Source organism: Prionailurus viverrinus, chromosome A2 (assembly GCF_022837055.1).
Source record: "Prionailurus viverrinus isolate Anna chromosome A2, UM_Priviv_1.0, whole genome shotgun sequence".
Lineage (NCBI taxonomy): Eukaryota > Metazoa > Chordata > Mammalia > Carnivora > Felidae > Prionailurus > Prionailurus viverrinus.
In genome coordinates, this window is record NC_062562.1 from 119,350,140 (window position 1) to 119,360,634 (window position 10,495).

Here is a 10,495-nt window from a genome sequence, read left to right on the forward strand (position 1 = left end):
CCCCACCCCCACCGCGGCCCGGTGTGTCCCAAATATCGGGCAGTTCGCGGTGCCTCTGAGATTTTCATGAAGATTTTCATTAAGAAATATTAACCCTAGAGGAAACCTCGCTCCTAATTGTAATTGTCTGCGAAAAGGCTGGACTCGCCTTGTTGGTTTTCGACTTTTTGTGCCCAGAGAAGACACAAATTATTACTAGTATATTTTTTTAAACAAAAAGGCTCTTCCTTTAAATGGCTTTGGCCCCCAGAATAGGACAGTTACTACATAATCAGCAGGCGCTGAGTGTTCATCAGTACTTACTTGTGCCTAGACGGCGAGAAAAATTACAAAAACAAAAAAACAAAAACAAAAAAACAAAACAAAAACCCCTAACGTTATCCCCTTTCAGCCCAGAGATTTGGGGAGAAAATATTCAGGCTTTTGAGTCAGCTTTTATTTTGGAAATGAAAGGGACTATGTGTGTATAAAAAAATAATAAATGGGTATAATTACAAACCATCTCTTTTCGCCTGAGAGTTCTAAAACCTTGGCCTCCAAAACAAATCCAATACTCTGGTCCAGAAAATAGCACAGAGGAGTTGAGGGGAAAGCAGTGTGCCGGCCTTTCAGATAACAGGACCGCAGGCAGAGCAATGGAAACAGCTCCTGCAGCTGGAGTGGGGTGGGGAATCAAAGGTTGGTGGGCATGAGTCTGATGGTGTGTGTATGTGTGTGTGTGTGTGTGTGTGTGTGTGTGTGTGTGTGTGTTTGGGGGCCAGGGAGGGATGAAAGTATGAAAGTTGTTTTCAGTTCCGTAAGGATTCAACTGGCTTCCAATGGTGGACTACAACTTGGAACAAGGGCTCAAGTTTGTATTACAATGGTTCTGGAATTTAGGATTTCTTTCTGCTATTGTTTGAAACAGACTAGAGCTGGAAGGGTCCCTGCCTCCAGCACCTTTCTGCACAAGGATGCCATATCTAACAGACTCTGAACCTGACAGAAGCTACTGGCAAACAAGCAACCAATCTTTGCCCTACCAGGGTTCCCTTACCGCGACTAAAGCCTGAGCTGGGACCTGCAGGCCCAGGAGACTTGAGGAAGCTTCCAGGCGGAATTCCCTGCGTAGCCAGGCTCCACATAGCTTGGCTGGGCCTCAGCACAGGTCCCAGCCTCAGGTGCCCAGTTAGGGTAGGGAGAGCCTCCTTGCCCTTGGTGTGGGCACACAAAAACGCCGCCAATGCCCTCTAATCGGATCTCTTAGGCTGCGGTTGCCAATCCGCAGAGTAAGAACGCAAGGCCGCCGCCATCCGGTCGTGATCATAACCGAGGCCTTGTCTGTGCAGCAGCACACCAGGCCCAGATCCACAGCCCTGGACAGCTGTCCCACGCAAGCCCTTCCTTGGCAGATTCTGACCACAACTTGAGCGCGCAGAGAAAAATAAGACCCCAGCCCCAGACTCTCCCCAAACCAGCCCTGGGTCCCTCCCGGAGTTAGAGTTAGGGGGGCGAGGTGGTAGAGATAGAAAAGTAGGCACAGAGAGACTGAAGATGAAAGAAAAATAAAGGGAAGGGAAGACAGAAGGAAGAAGTAAAGGAAGGGAAAAAACAAAAAAGCACAAAGAGGAAGGAAGCGAGGAAGAAAAGGAAGAGTCAAAGGCGACTCCTGGGAGCCGCGGGCAGCTTACAGAAAGAAGGGTAAGTGACAAGGCCAGGATCCCAGCCCCTTTCCGCCCTGTCCCTCCTAGTTTGGCCTGAGTCTCTCTCAAAGGGATCTTTCCTGATCTCTACCCTGGATTGGGACTGGTAGTATCCCAGCCTTGCAGGAGAATGGCAGGATCCCTGGCCAGGCACAGGCCTGGAGTGGGGGGAGGCCCAGGATGGAAGCGTGCGCCCCTGACCTTGAATGGCTCAGGGCCCAGAATTCCTACCACGCCCCCGGCCTCCGCCAAGAAGCAGCTAACCTGACCATACCTGCTCGGGGCCAGGTGGGCACGGGGTGGGAGGTGAAGCCAGCAGCCTGACAAAGCTCTGAGAAGGAGGCAGGGACGCGGCTCCTGCACGGGGAAAAGCCGAGGTTGCCACCGCAGGCCTGGCACGACCAGGGCCTGGATGCCCCGCCCGGCCCGGCCCCCGCGCGCACAGGTACCTGGAGACGATTTCAACTGAAGTAATGAAGGCAGTGTCGTGCTGTCGAGAGAAAGGTGGATCCCAACAACAGGAAACTACCTAAATCACCGACCAGTTCTGGTGCTGCCCGCGCGGGGCTGCCTCGCCCGCCGCTGCCGCCGCCACTGCCGCCGCCACTGCCGCCGCCAAAGGGAGAACCCTGCGATCGCGCCCGGCCGACCCCCCCCCCCTTGCCAACCTGCGCCTGCGCTGCCACTGTGTGAGCGGCGCTACAGCTAAGGCATCACGGAGGGAGAAGCCACCGGCCCCGGTAAGGTAAACCTGGAAGAGGGAAGGAAGGAAGGTAAAGGAGAGAGAGGAAAATGGAAGGAGAGGAGAAAGCGAGAAGAGAGGAGAGCGAGCAGTGTGCGTGCTCGTTTCCCAAATCTTGCTTCTCAGCGAGCACGCGCCGAGCTGCGGCAGCCCCGAGCAACTCGAAAGCGCCAGGGTCGGCACACAGCCCGGCTCCCAGTCTGGTCTCGGCCTCCGGCGGCTCGCTCCCCGCCACTCGCTCTCCCCCTCTCTCCCTCCCAGCCAGCCAGCCAGCCAGCCAGCCGGGGCGCGCGCTCCCGCGCCCCCTCCCCCTGCCGTCGCGCCCCCCCCCCCCACCTCCCGCGAGCAGGAAACGCGTGGCCCCGAGGAGGGCGACCAGGTGGGGGAGGCCATGCTGGGGGAGGGGGCCATGCAGCCAGCAGCAGTCTACCTAACTGCTGCCGCGGACGCTAGTGACGCGCTCTTGGCCCAGCCTGCTCCCCGGATTCTTAGGCTGGGGGTCATCTGGGACCAGGGGACCCACAAAACAACCGGCGTCTGCGAGCCTCCCTGGGGCTCCCGAAAGAAATCCTGTTTGGCTTCCTCTGTCTATGCAGCTCCCCTCTCAACTGAAACCACTGGTCCAAGACAGCCACAATCCAGATATACTAGCAAGTCATAAAACTGAACAAAAGCCGACAAACCTTACGGCACCAGGGCTATAGGGCCCAGACAAATTACGACCGTCTAGGTAATATTTAAATAGATGCCTAAAGTAATTGCAGGGGGCGCGGGCTAGTCCTCCTGTTGTAAAAGTGGTGGCCGGGATAAAGTGGAAGGTGAAGATAAGAAGTCAAAAAAAGAGGTAAAATTAAAAAGCTTCATTCCACAGCTTTTATTCTTCTATAAGAACATAAACATCATCTTTTTTCCACGCACAGCAGCATTACAATATTAATTTATTCTGATTTAAGATTAGAAGTAAATAGAGCTAGAACTAACATTTATAATAACGATAGAATGCATTTGCATAAAACAAGATTGGCAATTTTTCATAATAATAGACATTTATACAGATTTGTATTTATAATTTTTCTTTTTCTGCACCTACAGGTTTGACCCTTTTATGCATGTAACTTCACAGTATAAAGGAAACCCAAACAAAGTCTCCCTTCTCTAGTCTATTCCGCTTGCCCCAGCCCTCCTTGGGTTCTATGAATTTTAGAAAGGAAAAAGAAAGAGGAAGAAGAAAAAAGAAAATGAGAAAGAAAACTCTCCACAAGACAGGGAGAATTGCGGTGTGCTTGTCGTGTGTTACCAGTGGTAACAATTACTTAATGACAAAAAAACCCCACTAAATCCACACGCATAAACAAAACTACCTTAGGTTATTTATCTACAGACAGAAGGATATGGAAATTCAGAGGTAAGTGAAATAATTTAGTCCCACAATGCAAGACTAACACAAACTGGAAGAGAAGTTTCCTTCTCCTGGTCGTTCTTTTTTTTTTTTTCTTTTTCTTTTTCTTTTTTTCCTTTTAAAGCTGGGATATCTTGCAGAGGAAGGAAAGATTAATCTTTCTTACTCTCAATTTTTTAATCAGCCAAAGTCAAGCCCTTTTGCCAGCCTGCATGTCCATGCCTGTAAGCCCTTCTCTTTGCCAAGGAAGAAAGAAAGAAAGAAAAAAGAAACCCAGGGGCCTGTGTCCCCTGATTAAACACAGCCCAGCACTCCAGGCAGGCGAGCCCGGTGGCGGCTCCTTGCACCATTGACCTCAGGCCAGACACCTCAGCGCCTACAATGGGACCTCGGCCTTCCGGCTAGGTTTGCCCGCCCCCGCAGGAAACCAGCTCCACCGGGAGGACCGGAGCCATTTCCAGCAGAGGAACCCCGAGACAGCAAACCAGCCCAGTCACCACTCGACACTTCAGGACAATAGTTCTCTCTCTAGAAATTTAGCACGATATGGCTTTTTCCCCCAGAAAACAAGTAAACCAGCACCAAGCAAACAGACAAAGAAACAAAAAGTCAGAACAAACCAGCCCTGCACAGATGTAACGGCCAGCGAGATGGCGAGTGTGGGAGGGAGGAATGGGGCTCCGGCACAGGTGCGAGTTCCTGGGCAGAGGCCGAAGACAGAGGGAGGAGAACGGCTCTCTGGCAGCGGGGAAAAAAAAAACGGCGTTGCCTGGAGCTTCATCAGGAAAAATTAAAATTGGCTGTGAGCTCCCGGATCCGGTTTTCTCGGTTCATTTTCTTCAGTTTCATCCTGCGGTTCTGAAACCAGATTTTAACTTGTCTGTCCGTGAGGTGGACGCTGCGGCTGATCTCTAGGCGCCGCTCTCGAGTAAGGTACATGTTGAACAGAAACTCCTTCTCCAGCTCCAGCGTCTGGTGCTTGGTGTAAGGGCAGCGCTTCTTCCTGCCGCTCTTTGCTGTGAGCCAGTTGGCTGCGTTTTCGCCTTTGGAATTGCCTGGCATTCAAGAGAATAAAGAGGGGAAGGTTAAATCGGGGCCAGGCTAGGCTGTGCGCAGGGGTGAATTTGGGACTTCTCTGCCATGAGAGGGATGCCCTAAGTCACACGGAGTTTTGCGGCCGTCACCCCCCCCCCCTTAGCTTGCTCAAGAAGAGCATTCCTCCAACAGGCATGTGCAAAATGGACAGGGCCTTCAATCTACACCTACCCTCCCAGCTCACATGTCCCTCCACTTTCCCCCAAACACCTGTTTTAACACAAAGCTGCCAGGCGCTCCCAGAACGAAAGAACGAAAGCCTGCTGCTGTACGGCAAGCTGTACTGCTTGAACTTAACGCCTTTCTCTGCTTCTCGCCCCAAGGCAGACAAGCACTTCCTGCAGCCCCCAGGCAGGGGGCATGGGTGCCTACTAGGAAGGGAGGGGGGCCGTTTGTGTCTCACTCCAGTCCCCTGATTGCCTAAGGCCCAATGAGGAGAGGGACAAGGACACAGTTGGGACCTGGAGAAGGCACAAAAAAACTGATTCGGGGTCAAGGGCCGTCCCTCACGTCCTTCCAGGAGCCGGGGACATGCAGTCTGGGCGATTCCGAGTTTCAGGGGAAGTGAAATGGTCCCTTTCGGACTCTCAGCTCAGGGCCCCGGCGTCCGGGCGGGATTTGCCTTTTCTTCTCCCCGCAAGGAGGATTCCCGCCCCTCCAGCAACTTTGAAAAAAGCATGGGGGATCGTAAACTCGAACTTCGCCGGTTAATGGGCTTATTTATTGGTGCTGGCGGCTGCTTATTTTGGATGCCTTACAAACATCCGCGCTATCTGCGGGCGAGCCACTTTCCTCCCTCCCCCTCCCCCCGCGTGGGCCGCGCCTCGCAGACTGGGCCCAGACCACGGCTTAGGGTGCTCCGGGCCACGGAGAAGGGCATGCACGAGAGGGGGGCTGCTTGTCCCTGTCCTCGGCCCCAATTGGGGTGAGCTGAGGCCAGAGCGGAGGACGTCTTGGTGTGGGGCTCTAAGTCGGACATGAATTTTTACTGCGTCCCCACGCCCAAATATTAAAAAGCAAGTTCACAAGGTCAGCCTGCCTGCAGCTTGGGCCAAGGCCGGCCGGCTGCTGCGCGGACTCCTGGCGCTCTGCTCTTTCCCTTCTCTGGGTCGGCTTGCCTGTCTGCCCGCCTGACTGCGCCCCTTCAGCGCGCCCTGCTTACCCAGGGAGTCCTTCTCGGGCGAGGCTTTGCTGCTTTCGGAAGGGGCTGGGGAGAGCTCCTCCGCGGCCGAGGACGACGCGTGCGCCTCCTCGTCGCCCTGCGAGCCCCCGCCGCCGCCACCGCAAGTCAGCGTGGGGGGCGGCGGTGAATCGAGGGCTCGCTCTTTCCGGGCTGCATCCGCTGAGCCGGAGGCGAGTGCGGGTGGCGGGTCGAAGCCGCGCCCGGGGGGCTGAGCGGGGAACGGGCCGGCGCCGAGCTGCTGTGCGCCGCCGCTGCTGCCGTAACCCTTGGCCGTGCCATAGGCCTGGGAGAGGCGGAAGTAGCCGGGCACTGGCACCCCGCTGGAGGTGCTCAGGGCGCAGCCGTCGGGCGGCGGGCCTCGCGGGAAGGGAGCCAGCTCGGCTGCGGCGGTGGAGCCTTTGGGGCATTTGTCCGCCGAGTCGTAGAGGCAGTAGGAGCTCTCCTCTTTGATGTTCTGCGCGAAAGAGCACGAGGTGGCCTGCGGCGGGGGTTGGGGTGGTTGCGGCGGGGGCGGTGGCTGTTGCTGGGGCGGTGGCGGCGGCGGCGGCCCCTCGGGCTGCTCCATCCGGCACGACCGGGGCGCGTCTAGCCACAGGTCTATAGGCGCGGGCGCGTAGCTGTGCGCCCCAGGACCCAGACCCCCGCTGCCGCCGCCGCCGCCCGGCGACGCCGCCTCATTGCGCTTGCCTCCCAGAGCCGGGAAGAGCCCGCAGCTCTGCAGCCCGTAGGGCAGGTCGGCCGCCGGTGGCAGGTAGACCCCGCCGTGGGCGTAGTAGCCGCCGCCACCGCCGCCCCCGGCGCCGCTGCCACCGCCGCCAGCCTCGCCTCTGCCGGAGCTGATGAGCGAGTCGACCAAAAAAGAGTTCGCGGCGGGGCTCTCCGAGCATGACATTGTTGTGGGATAATTTGGCGAAGGGAGCAGATAGCCCTTTCTGGCTGACATTTCTTGTGCAAAACATGCTGAATACGATTAGCAATCCCCCCGCACCGCGGCGGGCGCCCGCAGCCAATCCTGAGCCAGAGTTTCCGCGCGACCACTCCCAGTTTGGTTTCGTAGGCGCGGGGCCGCTCTCCGAGGGCGCCCTCTGAGCCCACAATTGATATAAATATGTAATCTGTATTGATGGGCCAGGAGACGCACACCCAATACCTCAGCCCAAAGGCCAGGAGCTGTGGGGGCTGCCCCAACGTGGCTAGTGGGGGGCCTGGTTCCTGGGCTAGCCCCGCCCACGCTCGGACGTGAGCCCTCCTGCGGGGTCTGTTTGAAGGGCCCTTGGGCCCCCGCGCAGTTAACAAGTGGGGTGTTTATGGTGCGCACCCCGGCCCGCCTTGGGTGCTCCCCACTCTTATTTCGGAATTAGCCACTAGCCCTCCATATACTCTAAACACTAAGCGGGCCTATTGTAGGGCCTCAGACTCTTCCCATTCGGCTCCGGACCTGGAACTGTCTCCTGCAAGTGGCCGACCTGGCCGTAAGGCCACAAAGAACCTCAGAGTGTCCGAGATCCAGAGCGCACTGGAAGCCGGCTATTGCCACTTCTTTCTTGATTCCCATACGTAATTTCCCCCCAGATGTATTGCCCTGGCTTCTCAACCCCCACACTCTCCCCAGCCAGTCGTTGATCCATTTAGGATCTTTGTCTCTGGTATGCTCACCTGGCTTGCTTTCTCTGAAGCTGCTGTCGGTGGACCCTGGTGAGAGCTGGAACGAGAAGGGGGGTGGGCATGGTAGAAGCGACTGGCAACCTTGGCTGAAAGACTCCCCTACCCCTATTCCGAGGTCAGAGCCAGGTCCAGGCACCCCATAGCCCCATTTCCCCGGTAGCTTCCAAGCTTAAACGCCGTTTCAGGGAAGTGAAAGAAACATTGCTCTTCTGGGTCTTGGGTTTGACTGGAGGCGACGACCTGGAGGGGTAAACTTGGAGAAGGGGCGGCGGATGAGCACCTCTGCCGTACAATTCTCAAGCTCTCCCTTTAGCCTTGGCATTCGCACGCTCTCGGAGGTTATGACTAGAACCAGTGTCACCACACTCCTGCCTCTTCGTCCCCTCCCCTCTTCCCCCCTCCCCTCCAAACCCGCGGCTGGGGCAGCCCTCACTCCCGCGGTGTGCGCATTTTAACGAGGCCCGCGGTGAGGAAATCCGTTCCCGGCAAGCCCGGGCTGGGCTCGTGGCCCAGTTATAGCAGCATTTGGAGGCCAGGCCCTTTGCTCAGCAGACACCGGGGCCTCCTTTTTCTCTGGCCGTAGGAACGCTCTCTCAGTCAATGGAAACTGCTGTCCCAGGGCGCTAGCCCCTGTGTGGGCCTCTTGCATATCTCAGGAAATGCGACCTTTTCCGGCCCGGATCCAGTAGAGTCCAGGAGGTCTCTGCCTTGCCCCTTGCCGGTGGGCTACAGCTCTCCAGGATGCCCCAGGCCTGCCCGCCGCACCAGCTCCAGCCCCTGCAGAGGCCTAGACTGGGGCTGCTAAATGCCGGGATCCCAGGAAGCAGACCGCTCAGGCCTCTGCCTGCAGCGGGGAAAGACCCTTGCATCCCGGGTGATTTGCCAGGCACTTGGCCTTGTTCCTCCCGGTGTGAACCCAGACCGAGAAGGAAGCCGAGCCTGAGAAGACCCAGAGAGGGTGCACGGGAGAGCTGGCGGAAGAGCCCTGAGGCTGGCTTCTGAGATGCAAGCAGTTGCGGAATCTGCCTGTTGTGGCTGCTCTCCGCCCGCCCGCAGCGCGGGCGGCCGCGCCACAGTTTGCGCTGCGCTCTAGCCGCTTCCACCCAACTGGCCTGCGCCTGGCGGTGACCGGATCCGCAGGCTGGGCATCGGGGGTACAGAGGAGGGGGATAGGGAAAGACAGAGAGACACAGAAGGAGAGAAGGCCAGAGGGAGAGAAAAGAGAGGGGGAGAGAAGGGGAGAGTGTCTGAGAACTAATTCTTTCCAGTCCACAAGCTCCTGAGGCCGAAGTAGCAGCCGCAGCCGAATCAAGTATGTGTGGAGAGATCAGGAGCTGTCCTTCACTGCCCACCTCCTTCCCACGAATAAGGCCAAGGCAATTTCTAATCGGCTAGGCCCACGAGATCGACAAACTTCCACATGGAAAGCTTCAGAGCTCGGAAACCTAGGACCCTTCTCTGGACGGGCTTGGTCCTTATCCCACTCACCAGGAGGGTGTAACGCATTGGGACTGTGGCGCTCAGCAGTGCTACTGGGAAATGCCACAAAACTGAGGACTGCTTGAGAAGGGGCTTTGCCTCTTAGCACTGCTCATGCCAATCAAGAAAGCTCTGCAGAGTGTGAAGTAGGTCCCAAGAACAGGAGAGGGTTCCTTGAAAAGAACGCGTCCCAGCAGGCCAATGGGCCAGGACTTGGTTACTCTCCCCACTAAATGCACAAAGCAACTTCCCAAGGCTGTAGATTGGAAAGGGTCAGTGGCCATGGGAGAGGATGCTTGAGATGGCAGAGGCTAAGAAAATAAAGTGAAAAGTCAATGATCTAAACCCGTCTTTCTCTTTGAAAGTTAAGGCCCCTTTGGAAAAGCTAAGGGCAAGCTCTGATTCTTATCCTGTGAAAAATGCACATCTGGGCATTCCCACAATTTGACCCATCATTCTCAAGGAGTTCACAGACTCCTCACAGTCTTCTCCTTGGGCCCTCCAGAATGTTCCAGGACCCTCCGGAATCCAGCAGCCCTGCCAGTTTGACTGGTAAGACAAGCCGGTTGCCCCGGCCCTAGGCAGTTCAGGCTTAGTCTGGTCAGGGCTGGTAGGGTGACCAAATGGGCTTCTAGGCTGGATAAGATCCAAGAGCATGCAGGTGCCAACCAAGGTTACAAAAGTCAGCTTGGTGCTGCATCTGCTATATGAAGGTCCCCTTGGCTGCCGACTCAGAGGAGGTGGAAGGCTTGCTGCAGCCTCTCAGACCATGGCATTGGCACTTGGGTCTTCACTGACCTTTGGGAGAGCTGGATGTTTTTCTCCAGTGTCTTTTCTCCCCTTGCAATAAACCAAACGGGATGTTGAGTTTCTTGCTTAAAAAAAAAAAAAAAGGATGACGATGATGAAGAGTGTGTAAGCCCATGTGAGAGTTCTTCTCTGGCCCAGGACCGCCACCCCACCCCCACCGGGGCTTGCCGGGCCTGAAGCCGAGCGGAATGGACAGCCTTGCCGACGCGCCGGGGCGCCGACTGGCCTGCTGCCGCTGGTTCGGATGAGAAGATATCCACGCAGCAGAAACTCAAGTTAGAGGCTACTGCCCTTTCAGCTGGTCTTGGAGCTCCCAGCATCCCCGACTGCCCCCGAGCCTCTGCACTCCCCAGACTGTAACACTGAGGTGTTAACTTTCTCAATAGAATATTCCGTTTATCGATTGCCTGGGCTTTCCCAAGGTTCTCCATTCCCGAGAG

At 56.4% G+C, this 10,495-nt stretch overlaps 1 protein-coding gene and 1 long non-coding RNA gene across 6 annotated transcripts; one reads left to right on the forward strand and one right to left on the reverse strand.

Moving 5' to 3' along the window:
• The first annotated feature begins 1,117 nt into the window (after positions 1–1,117).
• Positions 1,118–4,080, forward strand: LOC125160091 (uncharacterized). 3 transcript variants are annotated; one of them, XR_007150129.1, is made up of 3 exons: positions 1,127–2,422; positions 3,021–3,154; positions 3,517–4,080. It is a non-coding gene; the product is annotated as an uncharacterized LOC125160091 (long non-coding RNA). The 3 variants fall into 3 exon arrangements; XR_007150127.1 differs by lacking the exon at positions 3,021–3,154 and having other exon boundaries at positions 1,118–2,422; XR_007150128.1 differs by lacking the exon at positions 1,127–2,422 and having other exon boundaries at positions 2,429–3,154.
• HOXA10 (homeobox A10) lies at positions 3,270–10,037 on the reverse strand. 3 transcript variants are annotated; one of them, XM_047848654.1, is made up of 2 exons: positions 6,081–7,751; positions 3,270–4,878 (listed from the first exon to the last, which is right to left on the reverse strand). In XM_047848654.1, the coding sequence occupies exons 1-2, from the start codon at positions 7,042–7,044 to the stop codon at positions 4,604–4,606; spliced, it is 1,239 nt and encodes a 412-aa protein (XP_047704610.1). In that variant the 5' UTR covers positions 7,045–7,751; the 3' UTR covers positions 3,270–4,603. The 3 variants fall into 3 exon arrangements, 1 of the variants encoding a protein (XP_047704610.1); XR_007150125.1 differs by lacking the exon at positions 6,081–7,751 and adding an exon at positions 7,758–10,037 and having other exon boundaries at positions 4,776–4,878; XR_007150126.1 differs by lacking the exon at positions 3,270–4,878 and adding an exon at positions 7,758–10,037 and having other exon boundaries at positions 6,453–6,555.
• Between the last annotated feature and the right edge of the window lie 458 nt (positions 10,038–10,495).